Source organism: Caloenas nicobarica, chromosome 1 (assembly GCF_036013445.1).
Source record: "Caloenas nicobarica isolate bCalNic1 chromosome 1, bCalNic1.hap1, whole genome shotgun sequence".
Classification (NCBI taxonomy): Eukaryota; Metazoa; Chordata; class Aves; order Columbiformes; family Columbidae; genus Caloenas; species Caloenas nicobarica.
This window is the reverse complement of record NC_088245.1, coordinates 123,999,580-124,025,313: the sequence shown is the minus strand read 5'-3', so window position 1 is coordinate 124,025,313 and position 25,734 is coordinate 123,999,580. Positions and strand designations below refer to the sequence as shown.

General features: G+C 38.6%; 1 protein-coding gene across 6 annotated transcripts in view; it reads left to right on the top strand.

Moving 5' to 3' along the window:
* The window catches only part of ITSN1 (intersectin 1), a 144,595-nt gene that overhangs the window by 100,360 nt on the left and 18,501 nt on the right, over positions 1 to 25,734 (top strand). For 5 of the 6 annotated variants that reach the window (XM_065652341.1, XM_065652334.1, XM_065652321.1 and 2 more), the window contains 5 exons: positions 1,165 to 1,210; positions 6,868 to 6,989; positions 10,129 to 10,246; positions 14,239 to 14,430; positions 25,124 to 25,245. In XM_065652341.1, the coding sequence (XP_065508413.1) occupies positions 1,165 to 1,210; positions 6,868 to 6,989; positions 10,129 to 10,246; positions 14,239 to 14,430; positions 25,124 to 25,245 (600 nt within the window). Of the gene's footprint in view, positions 1 to 1,164; positions 1,211 to 6,867; positions 6,990 to 10,128; positions 10,247 to 14,238; positions 14,431 to 14,750; positions 17,625 to 25,123; positions 25,246 to 25,734 lie in introns of those variants that run through there. The other variant, XM_065652360.1, reaches the window with a different exon arrangement.

Below are 25,734 nucleotides of genomic sequence, written 5' to 3'. Positions count from 1 at the left end.
TTTATGGTCATTTAACATTTCTGACGAAAGTACAGTTTAGGTTTGTTACGTTGCTCTTATCCATATCAAACCTTTTTATTGCAGAAGACAAGACTGGCAACATGCTTGAAGAAACTAAAGTAATTATTTAGTGGACAGGGGTAAGCTGTCCTAGACAGGGATGGTGAATTAAAGGATTGGAAGATGACTGAGGAAGGGGGGCATGCAAGAGGCAGAGTTGAGACCACGCACTGTTTTGAATATATATTAGTAGACCTGTCAGTGCATTAAAATAAATAAAGATAACTCTTCCCAAATTACCAATGGCCTCAAGGGAAAATAGGGGTTTTTTCCCCCCAGGAAGACAACTTTGAATTGTAAATTATGAAAGCTTTTAATGTTAAATTTCATCTTTCAGTATCGCTGTTTTCCTGTACATAACTGAGCTAATGTCACTGCTTGCTGGATTTCCTGTGGCTGTTCAAAGGCTTTTCTTGCAAATCTCTGGGCCTGGATGATGATGATGTTCATCCCTTATCTTACCCCATCTAGGTTCAGAGGAAATAGCTACAGATAGATACCACCTTGCTAACCAGTATCCTGTGCTCTCACTTGGACACCAAAATGGTGGTGGGACTTTTAATACTGCAACACACACCACCTACAAAGTTCAGATGACTCATCTTAAAGATGCAGTGACTACACTCATTATGCTAATCTGTCGTATGAGAAATTTTAGAACCCTAATATGGACAGTATTGAAATAATTATGTCCAGTTAGTTTTTAGGCATATTTGCAATCCAGCTTTTTGTAGAGTTGAAAACTACTACTGTTGCTTTAACTTGACAGAATTTACATTCTGTAGATGTGCAGATTTACAATTCAAAAGTTATGTAATTTGGTATTACATTGGTATTTGTTGTCTGTGAAAGGCAAAAAAGTTCAGGAAAGAAGTCTACACATTTATATAGCTAGTCATCCACTTCCATACACTGCTTGGTATTTATTCCTATATATTAATTGTCATCTAAAATATTAAGGGTTTCTGCAAGAATAGAATCTGTCTGTGAGAGTTTTTTACTTGCACCCTTGTTCAGTGGGTTAAGCTGAAGCATAGTAAATAATTTTCATATATTGGAGAAATAAATATGAATGCTAAACTTCATCTTACTTTCTGTTTCAAGGCTCCTGGAGCGGCTGGAAAAACAGGAAGCTTAGGGAAGAAACCTGGTGAGTCATATATTATGGCAGCACCTTATATCGGTTCTTAAGTACTTAAGTTCAGTGGCAGCAACATCTTCTCCATGAAAATAAATTGGTCATTTTTTAGTAATTTGCACTGATGAAAACTGTTGTCTATAATAAAACAATGCATAATCTGTCAATCATTCTATCTAGCATGTATCAATCACTAAATAGCATGGAGCTAGAGAATAAAAATATGCTTGCTTAAAAATGTATGTAAATTTCATGATAGCTTGCTGAACAGAACAGTGAAAGCCTACAAAAAGCCCAAGTTTGCCATTGCCTCTGAAAACGAAAGTGCACATTCTTACCCTGTGGTTTTATAGCATTTTACCCAGAATGCTGCACAGTATGGTGTACATGGACTCTGTGAGCTCTTGTGCCTGCTTCTCATTTTCAGGAACACATGTCCTGTATTTGTCTGATGTATTAGTAGATTATGGTGTGTCAAGCCTGGCCATAGTGCAGATCATGATGCAGATTACTTTTTGCCTAGAAAGAAGTCCCCTGGCTTTTGAGGTGGAAGCGGTTATATTTCCAAACAGCCATTTTATTTCCAAAGATCATTAGAAAAGTGTATTCTCTGCTACTATCAGGCATTTGTGAACTTCTCAGAAGACACCTCTTCTTTCCTTCAGTGTATTTATTTGCTTTTGTGACAAAGAGATGACTTTGCATTGAGCTGAACCAAACTGAATAGGAGGCGCTCCATGCTTCTATTCTGTCCCTTTCTCTGAGACTTGTTCGGTGCACAGTGAGGTGGTTCAGGGATGTGATTTACCAAATCTTGCCTTATTTCTATACGCATACTTATGCATGTGCATATTTTGTTTTGTGGGGAGGAGGTTTTGCTTTGTCTCCCTGAACTGGTTCACTATGTGTGTAAAAGGAGAGGGAGAGAGTAGATTGCAGCACCCCTGATTTCATTTGTCTTATTTTACTTCGACACATGAGTAACGGGCTCCTCTTGTCAAATCTTACTGATCCATATATGGAGAGAAGGGATTAGAAGTAAACTACTCCTGCCTTTTCTAACTTTCATTTGCATGATTACAAATAGTTGTGTTAAAAGATATAAAGCTTGAGGGAGGCAGAAAAGAACAGAGATCTGGAAAACATCTGGAAGTGATACCTGGTAGGAATAGTGTGAAGATACTGGTAGGTCTGACTGCTTTTTCCATGCGTGGGACAAAAGTGGATGGCGAGACTTCAGCCTGCAGTATCAGCCTTATAATCACCCACCTTCTGTATTTGAACTTTCAGTGGACACTGTGGGGATGTTGACAGAAGGTGTGTTCAGAATCTTCTGGAGTTTGAGAACAGTTTGGGAACAATCCTGCCTCGTTTTCAGCAGGGAGGTTCATCGATATTTGGTCTATAAATGAGCTGCAAGTGCTCAGCCAATATAAGTGAAGTGCTAATGAATGAGGTGAAATATTCCTGTTTATTCTAAAAACAGCAGGACGAGTTGGTAACTGTGTGTTGAAGGGCAAGGGAAAAGAAACTGCTCTCTACAAATTTAAGCAGCTATAGGACGACAATTATATCTGTGAGAAGGCATTTATTTTTTTTTCTAAATGTACCTGTTTTAGTAGAGGCCATATTTTTTGGCCTGGACTGTAATTGAATTGGATCTCTTCTCAGTAATTCAATACTTAAATCAAAATTTAAAAGTTTTTCCTGGAAGGAAAGCTATTACAGTTTTTCTAACATTTTTGCTGAGTTATTTTCTCTAACTTTTTGCTTCTCTGTGACATGCAAGAGCCCGAATTTTAAACTTGTAATTTGTATCGTAACTTATTTAACACACAGTCCACAGTAAAAATTCTTTAAGCTGCTGTTTGGTAAAAGAGGATATCTGATGCTTGGAACCTTGTAAATCACCTTTTTGTAGAGAAAAATGAGAAATTTCTTGTTCTGAGAGAGATGCAAGCTGTAAGATTTTGGCACTCTTAGTATACTGAATATTGTAATTACCATGGTAGTGAGAGAGGTTTATGCCTGATTAAAAAAAAAATTCTACAAACTCACACTCTTAGTTTGTTTGCTTGTGTTCATTTTGCCTCCTGAGCAGCTCCAGGGTGGAGGAATTAATGTAATTCTGTGGAAAAACGTGCAAATGCAGAGAGCTTGCAGACTTTCTAGCAGTATAACTGTGTTTCCTGCCAAATAGCTTCATTGCTTTGCCTTTCTATGGGACAGCCTGTGCTGCTGCTGGCTTTTGTCTTTGTGAACCTTGCTGCTCTTCTGTCGTCACCTAGTGTATTTTACTTAGAAATTCTTTCTTCTGTCATCTGCTTTCACACTTTTTGTGCTAAGTTTCAGATCCAGGTTTAAAGCATCTCTCTAACGCTCAGCTACTGGCTTTTTTATCACCTGTTTGATTCTACCCTTTCCTGCCTGTGCACCTCTGTGTGCCTCTCTCTTCCCTCTCTGAGTTATCTTGAGGGAGGTTCTGCTGTCGTTTATCCTGCATATGTCATCATTTGCAGTGACTTCAGATTGCTTGGCATCTCGCTGCTTCTTCATCATCCTTATGTTGTTCATTTACATCTTGAATGTTTCTCTGACCATTTTTAATTTTCCTAATCATCCTTTTCTTCTAAATTTTAAGTAAACCATCTGATGGTTTTCCTGGCAGTCTTCACATCGCTTTGTTGTTTCTTCCCTGCAACAAAACCTCCCTCTGTTTCAAGGGAGTTGGCTTTGTGGTTTCCTCTGCCTACCACTGCTTTTGCAATGATTGCTCCCTTTCTCTGCCTTACCAGCAGATCCCCCTCCTTTCCCAGCCCGTGGGTGATGTGTTGTCACTGAGCGCCTTTGCTGTTTCTCTTGGCAAGAGGAAGCATAGAATCATAGAACAGTTTGGGTTGGAAGGGACCTTCAAAGCCCATCTAGTCCAACCGCCTGCCATGAGCAGGGACATCTTCAACCAGATCAGGTTGCTCAGAGCCCTGTCCAGCCTGGCCTGGAATGTCTACAGGGATGGGGCATCTACCACCTCTCTGGGCAACCTGGGCCAGTGTTTCACCACCCTCACTGGAAAAAATTTCTTCCTCATGTCTGGCCTGAATCTCCCCTCCTTTAGTTTAAAATCATTACCCTTCGTCCTGTCATAACACACCCTTCTAAAGAGTCTGCCTTGATCCTTCTTATAGGCCCTTTTTAAGTACTGAAAGGCCACGATAAGGTCTCCCTGGAGCCTTCTCTTCTCCAGGCTGAACAACCCCAACTCTCTCAGCCTGTCCTCACAGCAGAGCTGTTCTAGTCCTCTGATCATCTTGGTGGCCTCCTCTGGCCCCTCTCCAACAGGTCCACATCTTTCCTGTACTGAGGGCTCCAGAGCTGGATGCAGGAGTCCAGGTGGGGGTCTCACCAGAGCAGAGCACAGGGGCAGAATCACCTCCCTCGTCCTGCTGGCCACGCTCCTTTTGGTGCAACGCAAGATACAGTTTGCCTGTATCTAGCCTCTGGGCTAGAAGTGCACATCGCCAGCTCATGTCCAGTCTTTCATCCACCAGTACCCCTAAGTCCTTCTCCACAGGGCTGCTCTCAATCTCTTTGTTCCCCAGCCTGTATTGAAACTGGAGGTTGCCCCAACCCAGGTACAGGACCTTGCACTTGGCATTGTTGAACCTCATGAGATTTGCATGGGCCTGCTTCTTGAGCTTGCCCATGTCCCTCTGGATGGCATCCTGTCCCTCAGGCACGTCAGCTGTACCACTCAGCTTGGTGTCATCGGTGAACTTGCTGAGGGTGTGCTCAATCCCACTGTCTATGTCATTGATGAGATATTAAACAGTACTGAGTACAGGTCGCAGTACAGACCCCTGAGGGATGATGTTTGGTGCTTGTTGACAGAGCAGGGCAAGTAGAGCCGTGCCCAGCACTGTGTTACTCACTCCGTATAGCTGCCCCTGAGAAAGCTGGAGACCATTTATGTGTAGTTGCTCCCTTCAGCCTCCCTCAGTCCCTTTTGCTGTTGCTGTGTTGGCTGCTAGTTTACCCCACACTCCCCGTTGCGTTGCTTTCTGATGATTTGTCAAGGGACAAACTGATGGCAGGAGTGACCTTTTTCTGCTTAGTCTTCCAGTGCCAAGTTTTTAGGATAGACTAAATAGAAAATAATGAGTGAAAATAACTGATACACGTAATTTTTTAATCAAGATTTTCAAGTGAAAGCTGAAATCTCAAGCAGTATATCAATCTGTGATCAGATAATTGCTGAGATGTTAAATTAAGTTGGCTGTCTTTGCCCTGAAGCAGTTGAGACACATTTCTGTGACCTCGTGCTACTGGCTCTGCTGTGGGCTTTTTCTAGGATGGTCTTAGACCACAACCATAACTAGTCAAAGTCAGTGGCCACATCAGCTGTTTGATGGTCCCAAATTTTATTTGATGCATTGCCAAATAAAAACCTCATTTGTCTTAAACACAGGATCAGAATTTGTTATTCCAGGAAAGATTTTTTCATTAAAAAAAAAAAAAAAAATTCCCTATCCCTCTTCAAAAAACAATCCCTAGATCATTCTGTTTAAGAAGAATACTTAAGTGATGAATGACTGTGTACTGGTATACTAAAGTGGAGTTTTCATCAGTAACAACACTACTTTTGTGCTGCTTTGGATGTCTGAGACCCTATACAACTAAATGAAGACTAAAAAAAAAAAAATTGGCCCTAGATTCCCCCTAACTCTTGACTAAAAAGAGACTATGTAAATGTAACAGCTGAAAAAGTTTAGCTTACCAAAAGCTCAAAAATTCCCAAATCTACCATCGTTTGTTTACAGAAAATTTCCAATAATAATAGTATTAAATATATTCTCCATCACTCTAAATGTGGTTTGATGACATGTTAAACCTGGCTTAAAAGCTATAAGGAGGACATCAAAATACCTATAGCAGCTTATAAGCTCCTGTCAGTTCAAATTGGTTCAAAAACGGGTTAACTCTGCCAGACTTTGGAGTGACTGAGTTATCATCTCTTTCCACAACCACTGTAAAATGGAGTAAAGTGCATTGTCTGCTTTGGCTTATTTAATGGAGAGAGCTCACGGTTACTCTGCATCAGATTCATGCCTGGTAGGTGATCAAATAAGGCACCGGTTTTGTATTAATGTAATTAAAAAAGAAATCCTGCTTGTTATGTTTTTAAAACTTTTTTTTTTTTTGGTCTAGTCTAGCGGTGAGGATTTTTCTGCAGGCTTGCATTAGTTTGCACCTCTATTACTGTAATGACTTCATTATATTGTCGTCGACATGTATCTCTTTTTAGGTAGCTTAGTCTAAATTGAGGCTACAAAAATGTATTTTTTGGAAAATAGTATTAACAACACTTTGTTTTAAGAGCTATATAGCTCTAATGATGGTCATTATTCTTCTTCTCTATTCCAAATGTTTTTATATACTAGCCTTAGAGCTGCTGCACCTTCGTTTTATTCCTGTAGTACTGGGAACTTCTGATCTGTTTTATAATCAGCATGATTTCATGGAACTACATAAATAGATAAAAATTTTATAGAAAGAAATTCAAAATGGTTATGCTATGGCAGTGATAATAACAGAGACTATGTTGTATAGAATGTGTTCAGGTGTTTCCAAATTAACCTCTTTTTTTTTTTTCCCTCCCCCACCTTCAACAGAAATTGCCCAAGTTATTGCCTCTTACACAGCAACGGGTCCAGAACAGCTTACTCTTGCTCCTGGTCAGTTGATTCTTATCAGAAAGAAGAATCCAGGTGGCTGGTGGGAAGGAGAGCTCCAAGTTAGTTACTGTTTTTTTGAAATAAAATTTCACGTTTAAAAAAAAAAAAAGTAATTTTTTAATAGTTCAATATTATGAATGCATCAATGATAAATAATTTTGAAAATGTTCTGCAGTTAAGCATTTACGAATGGAATGCCTTTACAAAAATACACATACATTCCAGTTCTCTGAAACTGAAATAACTTTGGAGAACAGCGGGAGGAAGCCGTTTTGCCTCATTGTAAGTAAAGGACACCTGTCTCACAGATCAGACTCAGCCTGCTGTCCACTCCCTTGTACATTCTCCTGGAGAGGCCCTTCACATATAAGAAAGGAGTGGATTTTAGGGTGTATTGTTTTGGCTGCTTTTGAATCCTCCCAGCCTTGTGTCCAGTAGTCGTCTTCATGCGAGCAACAAAGCAGTTGTTGGGTGCTGGGAAGGGCAGCCCTGCAACAGGAGCGCACGGGGCTGCTGGGTTGAGTGGCAGCGTCTGCTCCTGTGTCCCGTTCCAACAGCGACTGTGCGTATCACGCACATTTAGATCATCTGATACAGGTGTGCACTGTCACAGTGGGAGAAATACTGGGGTGTGCAGTCCTGAATATCTTCCTAAGAAGCTTTCTAAATTGCTTCAGCCAAAGGTTTGGCTATCCCTTTTGTTGAAAGATTGAGAAGTATTTTACAGCAGTGTTTTTTGTAGGGTGGCTGCTGCTTTTTTCAGGTTGCTTAATGAATGTGACAGTGTAGAACACCAGTCTGATGGCCCCATCTCTGCAATAGCTGAATTTAATGTAGAAGAGTGAAAAGACTGGTGTCTGTTGCAGGCATTGAATAGGAGAGAGCTTTAATGTTGTTTTGGAAGATGAGAGATGATAAAGTATTTTAACTTTTTTTTTTTTTTTAAGGGTAGAACTTGGCAATTCAGAAGCTTTGATTCTCAATGAGTTTCAGCGGCAAAGCTTTTTTTTCCTGTCTGTTTTTTTGGTTTTTCTAGTCATGCTCTCTACCATTGAATGAGGGTTGGGTTTTTGTTTTCGGTTTGTTTTTTGTTTTGTTTTGTTTTTTTAACAGGGAACATTACATGAAAGAATGTAATTGATTTGTTTTTGCTATGCAGGTGCTTGAACTAACTCAAATGTTTTTCCCACATTACTACCTACCCTTTTTGCCTTTCCTGGTGATGACTTTTCATGTCTTTTGTTGAGAAATCATCTTCCAGGATTGCTTTGATTTTTTTTCACTCTCACTAACCTTTATGTTGTTGTTAACTTGTAGCTTTAAAGAGTCTCACATTAAATGTATTTCAAAATAGAAAATAAGCTTCACTGGGCAAGAGCTGTCACCATTACCACTTAGCAGCTAATGTGAGGTTTTTTAAAAATTAATTTTTGGTTGTGTGAATACTTATTGTAGCTTTGAATATCCTATTATCTTGTGTATGGTTTTACAAGTTGGTTTTTTCCTCATTAGTAGTCCCTTACTTATTCTTTTAGTTCTTCTGTTAATACTAGTTCTTGCTCCTTTGTTATGGGAGCTCAAAGGCTAAAGCAGCAGTGTGGTGAAATGGATTGAGGAATTGATTAACCTCCCACTCCCCAAGAAGGCCACCACCACCACCAAAAACAAACAAACAGAAAACTAAAACGAAGTAGTGAAATTATGACAAGATTTGGAGAAGGGCACTAATATTAACTTTTCTTTATACATTTAATTTCAAAGTGGTAGATTTTTTAAAGTATATGTACAGTTCAGTTTCAACCTTAAGTCAATTTTGATTATACTTGTCTTAGGGATCAGAGTGAAGACAGATGTGTTAAGCATTACACATTTATAATGTTTAATGCAGTCTTCCAAAATATCTTAAAGTGAATGATCTAGATACGCTTTAGATCAAATACTTTCATTTTCAGCAAAGAAAGAGAAGAAGAGTAGTTAAAGAATAGTATATATGTTAGATGCCCTTTTTTCACTAAAATGAACATCTATTTTGTTTTTAAAGGCAAAATTCTACATACCCAAAATTCCAACCTTATTCTAGCAACACAAAAAGAGAATTAAGTAATTCTTAACATAGATTTAATAGATGTAGAAGCTTAGATTTGATTCAAAGTTTTAGAATAACCTTTCTTACAGTACAGATTTTTCTTCTGCTTCTATTTGCAATGATCAATGCAGTTGGCAAAATAACAGGATGCAGTTTCTGTTGAATTCCTGCCCCGCTTGGGTGACAGAAGCTTTGTCACACTGGATGGGACCTGCATTTCCAAAATCCTGTCTCTGACCGTGACTAATTGCAGCTGCGTTACAAACCGCAAGGCTCTCAGGTGTAGGGTGACTGCCTGCTCTCCCAGCACATCCACATGGACCACATGCACACTGAGACATGTGTGCACCACCTTTTCGTACTGATGTTCTCCGGTTAGATAGGCATGAGAACATCTAGTGTATTTTCCAAAACTTTAACGTCTGTTAATTAGGATCATTTGGACAGTGTCTATCCATGTGGATTTGTAGTTGCCAAAGCTTAATTTTTGTTTGATTGGAGTCTGGCTTTGGCGTTTTGTATTTGACTCCAAACTTCGCCAAATTTTTTTCTTGTCATAATGTTTTGCTGTTCTTCTAGCACTTGGTTAATGTGACATATGTTTATACTCTGTTTAAGCAGGAGAGACTATAAAAAAATTTAGATACTGTTTCTTTAAAAGAGGTGATTTGGATTCTTAATCTCTACTTAAACTATCATAATCTAGGTACCTATTTAAATGTAATTCTTTGCATAATGAAAATGAATTTAAATGCTGCCACTCAATGCAATAGCTAGCTTAATATTCTAGAGGAGAAATCTTTCAGAAGGATCAGGGTTGTAGTATTAATGATAAACCACACAAAGTAGGAACAATAGAAAGTGAAAAAATCACTCAAACTAGTAGTAGAATAACTACTGTTTAGATATACTAAGCTATTATGAAAGCTTACTTCACATAAGTATCATAATATTAAGCTATTGCCAGAAAAAAGCTGACTTTTTCCTTATGAAATGCATTTTTCTTATTCTAAAATAGTGTGACTGCAAGTAGTTAAAATATTCGCAGATTTACCTTGTCTTAGGATCTATTGATGTGCTTAATCCTCTTAAAAGAATTGTTTTTTTACTAGGCACGAGGGAAAAAGCGGCAGATAGGATGGTTTCCTGCTAATTATGTAAAACTTTTGAGCCCTGGTACCAGTAAAACTACACCAACCGACCTCCCTAAATCCACAGCATTACCTTCAGGTAAGTGATGTAGATGCATTAACAAAGTTGCTTTTGTAATGCGTATCATTTACAATAGGACAATGGACATTCAGTAGAACGTTTAGTATCTGTTATACTAGTCACTTTTGTTAAACTCTTCATTTGCTGGGGGCGGAGCTTAAGAAGAAAAAACATACAATCGGTCTATATATTTATGGTGGTGGTCCCTCAGGTATGAACTGTTGAATGCTAAAAAGCCATCTGTGACATTACACGTTACAGAGTGAAACATTCAAATTATCAGTCCTGTTTGTTTCCACTAACTGCAATAAAGGAGTTTGTAAAGGTTCAGGATGGTCCATGAGCTTAGCAGTTGAGGCACCTCTCACTCAGAACTTTTTATTTTTCCTAAGGTGAAGTGTGAGAAAACCACTCAAATGAAGATGTAGCTTTTTCTCCCGTATAGCTACTTATTATAAGGTTTATGAAAGAATACAAGAGCAATAGACCAATATATTTTTAAAGCTATTTGTTACAGCTCTACCACAGGAAATATCAAACAGTCTTGTCAAAGCATAAAGCCAGACAGAAGACTGAGAACAAAAAGTTCGTTCCTTGTGACTGTTTCAGTCTTAAACCGTTTGGGGCTTGTGAGTTGATGTAGTACTAAGTAGAGAGGATTCTTGTCAATCAAAAACATGTAGAATGGATGTATTTTATTCCATAAGCCACCCAAAGACTTGATGTGGTTGTCTATCATCTGTTTGCATTTAGTTGGGGGTGGCAGGGAGCAAAAGCTTGATGCTTCCCTGGGCCATTTTTTTGACTGTCTATCATTAAAATGAAATAAATGTTTCTAAATGAAAAAATATCAATGAGCATAGTTTTCTCCTTTAAATATGTACAAAGCATTGTCATGCAGTTTATGGAACTAGAATAAAATATTGAGGTATTAGTTTCGTGTATCATTGGTATAAATATAATGAAAGTACCAAATCAGAGAATACAAGTGTTAAAAATGGTGCTGACTCCTTTGGTAGTCATAAAGATGCAGAAAATCAGACTTCTATAAAGACTCATGAGTTTGGGTCTTGCAGTTAAAATGGTATCTCAGCATCAAGACATACATTTACAAGGCAATATGATGGGATTTTTTTTTTAATTGTTTCAGGTTTGACAGTCTGAGACTTTTTGCACATACTAATAAAACTGTTATAGAATAAACTTTTAAGCACTATTTTCATTGTCTAGAGAGCATCAAAATCTTAACTGCATTTGTTTTTATCAAATTTGACTTTGTTATAGACCTTTCATTTTGGAGGGGGAGAAGAGTCGTCTTTTCATTATGATAGACGGCCTCACTAACCATGTGTTTAACATAAGAGGTTAAGAGGTTAATGCTTGAGAAGCGTCTTCATGGCAGAAGTACGTTAGTGGGGGCTTACTATAGCAAAAAACCTGGAAAGCCTGAAGAAAACCATCTACAAGGGTTGAGTAATGCCCAGGGTGATGCATTACAAAGGGTCTGAGAGTGAGCCATTACTGTTTGGGTTTTGAAGGTAGGGGATCCATCAGAAACCGGGATCGTCAACACCTCTGTTTCTTTTGTCATTTTGTTTTGATGCATATGCTCTCCATCTGCTATACTGTAATGCAAACTGCATGACTTTAACAACTTTTAAGTTCTGTTGCATGGGCACACTTGCTTTATACTTTGAGGTTTTCTTAATTTCTGACTGCTTTGTGTGTGTTCCCTTCTAAACTTGTGTCACGAACGTGTCCTTACTGATGTTGAGAAATGGAAGGAAATGCTGCCACGACTTGAAGCTAGTCAGGCATAAGGAACTTCACAATATAGGAATAGTGGGAAACATGTTTCAACTGTTCTGCTTGTTCAAAGAAAGATGGCTTGTTCAAAGAAAGATTGTACTGATCATGGGTGTTGTATGAGACGCTGGACTCCCTCTGCTGTTGCAGTAAGACCAGTATATATCAGTAGACAATCTTTCTAAAAGGAAACAAATAGCTGAAAAGCACTGGAGCTCAAGGAAGGTAGGGTATAGCTTGCTTCTGTAGTTAGCTATGGCCTTTGGAAATTAAAATAAGTGAATGACTTCCTTGCTGGGACTATTCTAGAAGAGCTTCTTATATAGGACTAAGGTGTATTCTAAGCTTTGTGACCAAGTGTAAATAAGATAAGATGAGCTCATTCATTCAGGTTCAGTTGAGGAGTCCTATCTCTTCCAGAAATCTCTTAAATTACTTCCGCAAGTTTAAGATGATTCTTGGGATCCCATAGGACTATTTAGATATTCTGATGATACTACTGGACAGCACCAAAATTCATAAAAGTCTTTGAAGTAGAAGAGAAAGATCCAAATGAAAAATTTTTGAAAGAAATTAGAATGGGTTACAAATCTGTTAATGTACGTATTCAGGTATGGTCTAGCTTAAACTTCTTATCATTCTTAATGTTAGTAAGAACCTGTAAAAAGAGTGCTGCAAAACAGATTCACAGGTCTTTAAAGTGAAATGTGAAGCATCGGTGGTGTTCACATGTTTGAACTTACGTAAGCACGAAACTACCTAAAACAGGAGTATGCCATAATACACATTGCCTTAGAAATACTGGTTTATCTCCGGTATGACAGGGAAATACACACTTTGGTTAGATGATGTGTTATGTGTGACAAATGACAGTGAATGCCCCTTTTTAAAATTCCTTTTTTTGTTTTTGTTTTTTGGGGTTTTTTTCACCCTTTTTCAAGTAACAAAGCTAAATATTGAGACATATGCAGAGTCCTGTTAAATGTGGAGTTTATTTGGTTATGATCTTTATGAACAGGCACAATGTATTAACGAAAAGGAGTTGAATAATCTCTGAAATACAGAAAAAAAGAGGAGCTATTTGACAAATTTAAATAAGTTACTGGCTGTGTACAAGCATGAAAATAAAAGAAATTTTAGGATTAATATAATGGAGAGAACCTGACAGCAAGGCTAATTAGGTAGAAGTCTTTGTCTAAAGGCATAATACCAGAAGCCCTGTGGCTTGGCATAGACAAAACATCAGAAAAATAGCATAAATTATGTATTTTAATAAACAGTCCTGCTGCTTTAGAGAATTAAGGAAACTGCCTTATTATAGTTGAATAGAAATGGCTGTATTCTGAGAACCAGTCAGATTTGATGAGTTTCACAGTAAGGACATAGAAAATAGGCTGCTGGAAGCAGTCCTGTGGTGCCAGAAGGGCAGCCTAAGTGGCCTAGGATGCTTTTATTTTTTCCAATCCTTTCCAAGGTCTTTGTGTTCCTACTGTCTCAGTGGCAGTACAAGGATATCACCGTTGCCTTTCTCTTGAATTATAGAGGTGTGTTGAGCCTGTCCAGTGCTGGAAGAGCCTTTTAAAAGCTTCAGGTAGTGGAACTTAGTTTCCCAGACTTTTCTGTCCATTGCCCAGTTCTGTTGGAAAGGATACTATTCAGAACAGGTTGCTGAGGATGCAAAATCCTATTTTTATAAATGTACAACAAATTTGGTGCTTTTCTGGGGAAAAAAAAAATAAAGTGAAAGAGAAGCATCACTAGAAAGCTAACATCCTTGAAGTGTTTGACTTTTTGCTAGAATTTCAAATTTTTCCAGTCTTCTCCTACTCTTGAGCACTTCCAAACAAAAATACCTTGAGTACAGCTCCAGGCAGGTTACACTGTTGTCAGTTCGCACCACTGTGCTCTGTCCTCCCAAGGGTGATTCTGACCCCTCGCTAAGCTAACTGAGAGAGCAGTGCTGCTAGGAAAACTTTGTGGGCTTTTTTTGTTGTGGTTTTTTTTTTTTGTTGTGGTATTTTTTTTTAAATCACCTTGAGCCAATTTGTTGAGGGCTCAGCTAAGTACCAGCAAGGGACACCAGAGGGATGGGCAATGTCTTGGAACTATGCTGTGCCATCTGTAGGGTTCGTAGTTGGTTTATGCACAGCTTCTGTTTTGCTGAAAGGTGCCCAGCGCGACAGACCTCTCCCTTTATCTTACAGTGTGCCAGGTCATTGGCATGTATGACTACACTGCACAGAATGACGATGAGCTGGCCTTCAATAAAGGCCAGATTATAAACGTCCTTAACAAGGAAGACCCAGACTGGTGGAAAGGGGAGGTGAATGGACAAGTGGGTCTCTTTCCGTCCAACTATGTGAAGCTGACAACAGACATGGACCCAAGCCAGCAATGTAAGTGACCCTCTCTGCTGCCATGCTGTGACTCTGTGTGTAGTTCTTTTAAGACGCAACATGCAGCATTGCTGTGATTCTGCTGCGGTTTGCAGAACTCAAAGCCTCGCCACTGCTGCACTTGGCAAAGTCTCTTTGAAGACCTTCTGTAATGCAAACCTTATTTTATGTTTGTTTTATTTTTAGTTCCCATCCCCTTTGTAGCATGTTACCCTTTTATCATTTTTGCACCATGCCGTTTACACGCCTGACTCATTTTCCTAGCTTGAATTTGCTCATTGTTTTGTTTTGCTTATGTGTTGTTTTCCTCCTTTTTCTAGGAATCATATGTTGTCCATCCCCCACTCAGGCTTGAAAGTCCTCAAAGAGACCCACTATCCCATATCACTGCCCAGAGGGATGATGGGAGATGCAGCCTTGATCATGTGGCTTCCAGCATGATCATCTACTGCCTTCTGAGTAGAAGAACACACTGCAGAGCAGTTTACCTCATTTTACATTAGTTGCATGTAATCGCAATGTTTAATTACCTACAGATATAGACGCAAAATTAAAATGAAACAAACAAACAAAAAAAAACCACAAAAAAAATCAGAGGATAGTGGGTCCTTTTGTGGCTTTCATAGTTACCAAACTAATTTTTTCACCTTTGCACAGGTGCTTTCAGTAGTTTAAAAATTATTTTTAAATATGTATTTTAGGCTTTTAAAGGAAAAGTATAAGTTAAATTTATTCATTGCAATTTTGTTTGTGCAAAAAGACCCACTATCAAGGAATGCTGCATGTGCTATTAAAATTGTTCCAAATGTCCATAAATTTGAGACTTTATGTATCTTTTTTTTTATTGTTCACTTGTCCAGTGTTGTCAATATATCTTTTTATTTTATTTTATTTTTAATTACAAAAGAACAGAAGGAGTTAAATCAGTGTAAGGTACTTTAAATTTGCCCAATTACAGATAAGGTATTTTGTTATAGTTATTGTACTGTATGTATCAGGTGTTCCTCATTGAGTGTGTAACACATTGTGGAGAAAAGAAATTAACTTCCTTCCAATGCAAGAGATATTAACCTTGCATAATGTTGTCCCAGTTATGTTAATTTTATTTTGCACATTTCTTGTAGCTGCATACAGTTAGAAAACACTCTGGTTTGTGTTTGCCTCGGATGTTTCTTTTTTGCATTTTTGTATCAGAAATCAATAGAATGCTACATTCATGTGGGATTTGAGCATTAACTTCTTTATTTTCATCTTGGTTACATGAAGTTTGATTTCTCATTTTTACTTTCTTATGACTATGGAACAACACATTTTGAACAAGTAATTTTCCTGACAAGAAAGAATGTATAGAAATATCTCCCTGCAATTAATTTCCAATGTTTACAGTTTTTTAAACTAGACTGTGGAATTTATACAAATTAATATTAAATGGAGCTTACAGTCAAGTTTATGTAGTAGGTGTGCTGTAGCTAAGCCATGTTTGTCTTTCCAGCATTAGTTACAAGCTCTTGCTGAAATGCCTGGTGCTGTCAGCGCAGAAACCCTCCCTTCCCAATGCCTCAAGCACAATGTTGCCGTTCTACTAATTACTTTACATTTAGTTATGTTCTGGTTTATGTATTTCATATATTTCTAAATGTCATGCTGGCAGTGTTGTAGCGTTTCTAATCCTACCCCATCTCCCTCCTTCTGACCCGTCATGTGGTGCAAAGAACAAGTGAAGCTCCTTATTCAATTGCACTTCAGTATTTCATCAATATGAATGTAAATTATATAAATATATAAAAACCTGCAGCTTTAACAACTGTAATACAGCCTTTAAAATTAGTTACATGTATAGATAATTAAATTCTTCATATAAAAGATAGACTAAAATGTGTGTGTTTGTCTTGTTGCTGTGTACACACAGAATTCACCAAGTGGCATTAGTGCATGTAATGAATTTGCCACCAGAACAGCCTGATGCCCACCTGTTTTATTTCAGAATGACACTTGTCTTGTTTCTTTGGATATTATTTCAATATAATTACTCAGCTTGATCGTGATTATCTGCAACCTTTTGCACCTTTCTTTATTCAGTGCTTTCTACATGTTAGAAATCAGTTGATATTTTTTGGCGCTATACTGGTAGATGGATTAAGAATTTACTATGGGTTTACATTGACTTAGGCTCTGTGTTTTATGCCAGAAGCTCTAGTCTTAAAACGTGAACAGTTGCACAGATTTTCTTTCTTTTTAGTATAGTGTTTAACACGCATTTTTCATTTACCTCTGTGCCATTAAAAAAAAAAAACCTTCACCATAGCCACCCGCTGAAAAACATGCTGTCTGGTATGACAGAAATTGAACAGAATGTAATACTTGTAATTTTCAGTGCCCGTTGTTTTGCTTACAAGAATGATGTCGCTAGATTTTTCTCCACTATTTCACTATTTCGTGCATCAAAATGTTATTTTAATGGAAGGGTATCTCTAATTTCCCATAATGAACTGTTGTGTTGAAAGATTTCTAGCTTAACTAGAAGCATTTGTCCTAAGGGACATTTTGGTTTTTACGACTTCAGGCCAGAAACGTACTTTCTCTACATATTGGAATGCTGGCAATACTTTGGATGTAGGGGATTTAGATGGTGCTTTTTTTTCATTACTTCAAACGAGAAGAAAAATAAAGCTATTATTATAATCTGCAGGCTACATGTTTCCTAACATGCTTTTTAAAAATGCTGGGAGTGGTGTCTCACAAAAGGTTTTCAAAGTCACAGTGTTCTAGAAGTTCTTGGGGTGTTTTCCACTTTAAGGAAAAGAACAGCCTGAAGTTGTCCCTCTGTAGATACACACGTACAGACAGACACACATGCACAGTGGTGTCTGTTGTGCCAGGACTCAGATGAGCACTGTGTGTTACTCAACAGAGCGACAGCTTTATCTCTCAGTCTATTGTTGAGAAGGGTTAACTCAAAAACCTTGAGACATGTCTAAAATGTCCTAGGCAAAGATACTCAAAGCATTAGGGCTTATATAGACTTGCATTGTTGAAATACCTATAATGTTTATTTACTCAATAATTAAGTTCTTAAGTGTATTACTATAGCTTGGCATGGTAGCATTTAATTTTCCTCATAATCAGTTATTTCCCTTGAGTAGCAGGGAACAAGATATTGCACTTATTCTTTCTTACCTGTCTGGATTTTTGTTTATATATACATATATATATACACATATATATATATGAGAAAGAGGAGTATGAAAGCAATTCTTTAATAAAGAAAATGGATTATTTCCATCAAAACAGTAGTTTTTCAAGGTTGTGTTTCAATCCAGTTTTGACCCTCTCTTCTCCTTCCTCGTTCATCTGAAAAGATGTTTAACCTCCTAAGGCACGTGGTCCCCTCTCAAAGCTGCAGATCTGGACTGCAACAGGCAAACCTATATCAAAAAAAAATGCACCCTGTGATGGAAACGTGCCCACGCTCTTGCTCCTTCAGTCCTTGTATTTGTGGCTGCAAAGCTGGCAAGCACTAACCACTGTCAAGGCTGAAACAAGATTTTCACAGACAAAACTGAGAAGCTGTTCAGATGATTTTTGATTTTGTCTTCTAAGTCAACACTAAGAAAAAGAGCAGTCTCACTGCTGCCTAGTCAATCAAATGCATTCTTAATTTTCATTTGTGAGGTACCTTTTCCCTTTGCACAGGAGCTCAGGAAAAGCTGTCACTGGAGGGATATAGAAGAGACTGGATTTAAAGACCACTCCGGGTGGTGATGTTTTTTTTAGTTCACAATTTTTCTGTTTACCGTGAGAGGAATTTCCTCTGTATTCAGCTGCTGAGGAAGAATTCTCATGGGTGATGTTTCCAGGAATTTGTTAATTCCAATACCTTAAATGCATCCAAGACAACTCAGAGTCTGAAATGCAGGTTTATAAAAAACACTTGGCTTCATATTCAGAATCAGTTTTATTTAAATCTCAATTCTTCTGGAGCTTCGGTAGTATCTCTCTCAGTCCCTGTGAGCTCACTGAACACATTTTAAAATGACCTAATACCATAACCTTCCCACATGGCAACAGAACTGCATGTTCTGGTTTTGTTCTCTGTTTTTAAAGCAGTTCTTTTTAGTTCTTTGTGATTATTGATTCCAGCTATTTATCTTCTTATTAAATAGCTCCTTACATGGAATCCTCTTCTGATTACAAAAAATGGCTTATTTTAACTTTTTTTTTAGACAACTTCAGTAAGTCCAGGAACAACCAATCTCAAATGTTACTTGATCAGTTGAATTGTAAGCTAAATGCATGCACGCAGACAACTGAATAACAAGCTGCTACTTAGCTAACCGAGAGGGCTAAGGTGACCTTTTGATTCCAAACCCTGAGACAATGTTTACAGAAGGTTGCCCTGGATACAGTTAAAAACGTAAATTATTTTCACAAAGACTTAATTTCCTGCATGTAGACCTTATGGGCTTTTGTACTTATTGTTTGATAGCTTGCAAAGGAGTACTTTGCCATGAATAAGGATTCATTTTGAATTATTGTCCACGTGAGGAGAAATTGTGAGAGTTATCTTAACCATCTGGTGTAACCTAGTAACGTTAATAGTATCCATAAACATAATTCTGATATGCACAACAAATTTCTATAGCTTGTTACAGCAAGTTTTGTAGCTGTTTCATTCCCCTCCCCCTTCCATACATCTTAATTTGGAAACTTCTTTTGAAAAACACGAAGCCCAAGAAGTAACCCTGTAGCTCTGCAGTGCTCCTCCTCAGCACAAAAATTCAGAGTACAATGTCTGTGTAGAGCCAGAAACTAATTTGGATCAAACGTGTAACTCTTCTTCTGTAACTTTTTTTAATCCTATGGAGCAATGCGGAGTAAGAAGTCAGATTTTAGAACAAGTTTAATCTTGTAGAATACTTATAATTAAGCATTTAATGGAAAAGCTATCTGTTAGTGCCTATAGGTGGAAATATGTTTCTACCCGAGATAGCTGTCCTACAGCAAGTGGGCGTTGAGCTTTTAGAAGGTGTTGGATTCCCTGTGGCCTTATGGTGCTCCTTGATCACAGGATCTGGCTGCACTTTCTAACAAGAGCTCCTCATTTGTTTCTTCGTGCCCTACCTACTTTTTTGAGCCTGACCCCTCAGCTGCAGCTGGCCCGGGCTGCAGGAGGGGAGCTCCGGGCCTATGTGTGCCACTCAGTTCCTCGCTTTTGTGTTTGGTCTGTCACGATACAGGCTTGTGCCCGCAGAGCGATGACCTGGTGCTGCCGGCCCAGCTGGTACTCACCAGAGCTGGGAAGTGGTTCCAGTGCCAGCAAAGTGCTGGTCTGAGCCCAACTCGGATCAGGGCCACAGATTATCAGAGGGCTGGAGCATCTCTTCTGTGAGGACAGGCTGAGAGGGCTGAGGTTGTTCAGCCTGGAGAAGAGAAGGCTCCGGGGAGACCTTAGAGCAGCCTTCCAGTACTTAAAAGGGGGCCTACTGGAAAGCTGGAGAGGGACTTTTTAACAGGACCTGTTATAGGACAAGGGGTAATGTTTTTAAACTAAGAGAGGGGAGATTCAGGCCAGACATGAGGTAGAAATTTTTCACAATGAGTGTGGTGAAACACTGGCCTAGGTTGCCCAGAGAGTGGTAGATGCCCCATCCCTGGAGACATTCCAGGCCAGGCTGGACGGGGCTCTGAGCAACCTGATCTGGTTGAAGATGTCCCTGCTCATGGCAGAGGAGATGGACTAGATGAGCTTTGCAGGTCCCTTCTAACCCAAATTATTCTATGATTCTGTGATAATGGGTTTCTGTGCCCTGGCATAGATAGCTGAAACCAGATTAGTGTTTTTTCCATCACACTCATCTCTGCCAAGTGCAGTTTTCTCTGCTGAATTTTTTCATATGTTGGAGTAATTTGGGATCCAGATGAGTGTCAAAATCAATCTGGTTTGATTTCTTTAATTCTTTTATTTTGGGGGGAAAAGCCTGAAGTCAGGAAAGATGATGGCTGGAGGTCTGGTCAAGAGAGTGAAAAAAAACAATAAAATATTGTATTTTAACTTTCAGAATACTACATTTAGTTGCCACATTTCTGACTCCAAGTGAAGTACCTCTGTAGCATCTTTAGTTTTGCAGAAGACAATATAAAGTTGGACTGTGCGGTTGCTTCTGCTTGGGTCTGTGGCTGATGCTCTTGACTGATTTGCTGTTACTGTACAGTGAGCAGTCAGGGGCTCAAGATAGGTCCCGGGTCATAATTCAGAGGTGAGATTTAAAGTTACCTGATGTGAGATAAACCAGCCCAGGAATCGGTTAGCTCTGACAATTTATATTTTTAGATGTAGCCATGCCCTCACATGGAGAATTTTACTTTCCCTGAGCAGATTCTGGAAAGGCAGTCATAGACATGTTCTGGTTTTTTTTTCTCAAAGGATTTATCAGGTTTCCTTCTCAACTGTCTCACCTGTTGTCTTCCCCTTCTTCCCTTGGTTGAATACTAAAGTATTTTTTTTTCACAGAAAATAAGGTATTAACCTAAAACATAGAAGAAAGATTTTGCTAGCGCAAAATGAAGATGCAGGTAGTGTATCACAAGTGTATGTTGTCGAGGACTGCAAAGCTTGCCATTAACAATCAGGCATATTCTAGAATTAAAAAGAAAAAATGGAAAATCGAGATTTGTTACCCAAGGTCCTTAAGTCTCTTGCTTGTCCTGTGTGGACTGGCAATGGCAATCCCTCCATCTGATGATAGCTGACTGCTGTGAACAGGGGGAGGAGGCACATATATTGGTGGCGACTGGTCTTGGCAAAAAGCAAAATAATGCTTAAAATTTTACAAGTGGGACTTTCCAGACTTGTTTCTAGATCCTACTTCCATCTGTCCCAAAGGCAAATGCTCTGCTCTAATGAAAAAATGGACGTACTAGTCCAGCTGAGAAATTCTAAACATGCTGAAATAGTTGAAAACGGCTGTGAAATGGAATTTCGCATCGCAGGAGCTTGAGATGGAGAGAGCTGTTTGATCAAACTCTGTGCTGTCCTCAGCAAAAGCCTGAAGTAGTCTCTCAGTGGAGGGTCCGGCCCACGACATATTTATGGGAAATTGGTGGCTGCATTTGAAGCTCGTTGATAAGGAGACTGAATGGTGAAATGCTGTAATTTGAGAGAAGGAATGCTGTCACACTGCCAGGAGTGCTATTTCTCCCCACTTAAGGTTTTGGAGTTGTTGACATAAATTTTTACTGTTTCTGGTTCTGTATTAAAGAATGGACTTCTGTCTACTCTGATCATGTCATTAAGGACTAGGCCAGCATGAGGTTTACGGTGAAATCTGGCAGTTACATTGTTAAGAAAATCTCCCTGAATTAGAAGAAATCAGAAGTTGCGCCCATGTGCATAGAACAATGAGTTCCACAGCAAAACCTTCCTTCTGAAAAAGCAGCATTTCTCGCACATTGCTTTCGAGCTTAGAGGTTAGCTTATAAGACCCATATTTTCAGGGCTGACTTTGGAAGGAAAAGGAGCAGCAAGTTTTCACCTTAGAATGATATTTGATTTTTTTTTTTTTTTTTTACATTTCTACAATACCTTAGCCCTATAGGTCCTGTGGTGACAGGAGGTCAAAGCACGGATTTCTAGTTACAGCTTTGGTATGTTGGTTCCATAAGTACAGACAAAGTAACCAGTCTGGTGAGCGTGTGCAAATGCTGCTGCTCGGGGCCATGCTGGTTATTCAATTAAAGGGCAGAAATTAGCATATTCACAGTAATATAAACATATATGCATACTGTATATCTATACAACATATAAACATATGTACATTAATATAACATATAAAGTTTGCTGTTGCAATTTCCCCATTCTTTTCTGAGTTTACTGGGTTGTTCATAGCCTGGGATTCAAATTTGGCACCTTCCAGATGGAATCCAACACTCTACTTTCTCAGAGCAGGAGAGAAAACATGAAAGGATGGGGCACTCAGTAACTGAAAAGACCAACGCCAGTGCTTTATTTTAAGTACCCGAATCCCTGTATGCACAAGGGGCTATCCGCGTGCTTCAAGTTAGAAACATTAACCAATTCTACGCTGAGGTAAGGTCCTGTGCTTTACCCATGGCAGAGCTTTTCCATCTGCTGGTGGAAATGTCTGATATCAAAGGCGGTTTCTAGCCCCTAGCAGGAATCCCTTAGTGAAATGAATTAATGAATGATGTTATTACAGCTGTGAGTGGAATTTAGGTGTTCATAAAAGTACTTTGCACGTCCATGAAAAACTAGCTAGAGCCCCATGGCCTCACATTTCCACTTGGAAAGGAACGCAGTTCTTTTTTGGTGTTTTTAATACAAAGACAAGAAATATCTTTGTACTTGTGCACCTCATGAAGAAAATCCCCTATCAGAAAAGTGCCCCATGCATGTTCTGCTCAGATTGAAGCAGGACATTTTTCCAAATATTTAGTGTTCAAAAGTAGACTGTTTGTTGAAGTTCAGAGTAGCCCATTTACACCCTAGCTGGCCGTCTGTCAAGCTGGCCACTAAAATACATTATGATTCAAAGTGTTAAATGCTTCCTCTAAAAGGCTGGTGGTTGGAAACCATGCTTCAAACCAAGGTCATCAGCATCTTTGAAAAGTAAACTTCCCCCAGTCCTTGGAGAAAAATAATTGAACACTTTTTTCACTTTTAATGAAGCTGACAGTCCATGGGGAGAACTAGTTCTGTTTATTAGACCTCTGATTTACATGATAACTAAGGAAAAGCCCTGAAAGCAGCCCTTTATTAAACAGACGTTAAACTTCTGGCTTTTGAAATATGCCTAGCGCTTTGATTATTTTGACATAACATTGATAATTCTCAAAACCTACTTCTTATTTCAAGCAAAGTTTCAACTACATTTTCTAAAGGACTCCAATGTACTGTGTCTCAAAGGAGTGTTATCGATACGTTTATGATTCCAATCTGATCTGTTCTTAGCTGCTTAATTGTAGAGCAAACTACCTTGACTGTCTGTATCTATATTGCCTGTCTCCCTTCCTCCCTCCCTCCCTTCCTCCCTTCCTCCCTTTCTCTCTCCCTCTCTCCCTCTCTTTCTCTATAATTACCTTTTCAGGAGCACAGATTAGTTGAAGCAGCAGTTGGAAGGCAGTCCATTAAAAACTTAATGGTGATACGTGTGGACCCTGCTAATGGCAGAGTGCAGAATCAGCTCCTGAGTTTCATTCAGGAAGCTAAAAATGCAGGAAATACTAAGTATTAACTTTTTATGCAAAGAGCTGAAAGAGTTGTCCAGGGCGTGCTGTGATTAGGAGCAGCAGCGGTTCACTTTGTGAAAGCATATGCGAACATCTGATCTAAAAACATTCCTGTCAGATCTCAGTAGGTTGGTGTCATTGTTGATGCTGGCGAACAACATAAAACAAAGCCTTGACCGTTTTAAATACCACGAAGTGAAGGTCCCCTCGAATATTTTTCAGGGAGAACTTTTTCCATAAGGAAAGTTTGTTTCAATGGGCAACATACTGAATTTGTCCATACTTCACTGAGGGGTGAGGGAAAGAATTAAACTGAAAAATTTTGACTGTGTAGAAATACTTGTAAATACTACATTTTTAAAGCAAAATGTTTTCAACCTGTTTGAAATCACCTTTGCTTTTTGAAATGCATTTTATGCAGAAAAGTAAAAAACTAATTTAAAAAGTGAAATTGGAAGAAAACATTCTGCTTGACAGTCTCAGAAGAATTTAATTAAGCTAAACTGAAAAATACTGGCTTACAGAAAAAATTGTAATTAATTGTTCAGTTCTAATTCAGAATAGAAAATAAAATTTGAGATTCTAGAATTTATACAAAATTTCTCACATCTACACAGGATAAACACGAGGGTGGTGGGTTGCAAAAATTCAAGGACAAAACTGATGGAAGATGAGTTCTTAGTTACAAACTTTTCCCATGCTTTTAAAATAAAGGAGAACAATAATCAACTGCTTTGGCTTGGCCTATAAATTGTGAAGTCTCCAGAGCAATCTCTACTGAGCTTCATGTGTTCTGACTCAAGCCCTTCAAATATTTAGAAGCAATTTTTAATTGAAGTGTGAAGAAGTAATTAGGCTCTGCAGTACCTTCTTGATTAGGGTGTCTACTTTGACTAGAAGGATAAAGGCCAACCTTGAATTTAGAGTATCAATAAGCTGAGGGCTTATATAGAATTCCTAAGTGCCCATCAGAGGATTAAGGTAACTATAGCACTCTTTCCTAATTCTCTTCCCTTTTAGGATATCTCTACATTTTCTTCTGCAGTAATACCAGATGAAGTCTTTTTTATTGATGGTGATCCATCTAGGGATTTGTTTTTCAGTGTGGCTGCAGTTGAATGACACAACTAAAGGTGACAGTGAACTTCATGGTGAGGTTGGAAGTGGGCAGGTAGTGGTGAGGGGGACTTTTAAGCTTTGCCACCAGAGAAAAGTTGGCACTTAGAAATGGCCTTGAGTTTTTAAAAATATTTTTAAAAAATCGAAGGTGTTAAATACAATGTTTTGAGTCACTAAGAGATTAGGCATTGTTAGTGTGTGCCAAGGCGTGAATAATGATTAAGTGAACTGAACAGGCAGTAGTTACTGTTCCGTTACCTGGACTACAGATCTGAATCAATTTGCAAATGACCATAAGTAAAATCTAGGATCCTTTTGTGTTTTCCAGGGTGTGCAGACTTGCATCTTCTGGATATGTTGACGCCTACCGAAAGAAAAAGGCAGGGATACATCCACGAGCTCATTGTCACAGAAGAGAACTATGTCAACGACCTGCAGTTGGTCACAGAGGTAAGGCAACACAGCAGTTTTAGGAGCAGGTTTTAGTCACTCATCTTTTCAAAGTGAATCATTAATTTCACTGTGGAAACTAATTTTATATCACTGCCATGTTTTCCTTCCTAGGAATGATCTGTATTAATTTTTCATATCTATATAGATATATATGCATGCTTATATGGACGTGGGTGCAACTAACATTAAACCCTTGTGTTACTATCCCCAAAACACTGATGTTTAAACTATCATTCTAGTAAACCATTTTTGCTTCTGATTTTGAATGTTATTTCTCATGTAGAAGTTCTTAAAGCTTGAACCACGTTTTCCACATTCACACAGTGGCATTCAGTTATCACTTACTTTGATTTTCTTTATATGTTACAGGGTAAATGTATTATGTGGGAAAAAAAGGGAATGAGTACAGGCAATTGACTTTGGCAATTCTTTTGACAGAGAGGGAAAGCCTTTTTTTGGAAAAGAGGTCAAGATACGCAAACCTGA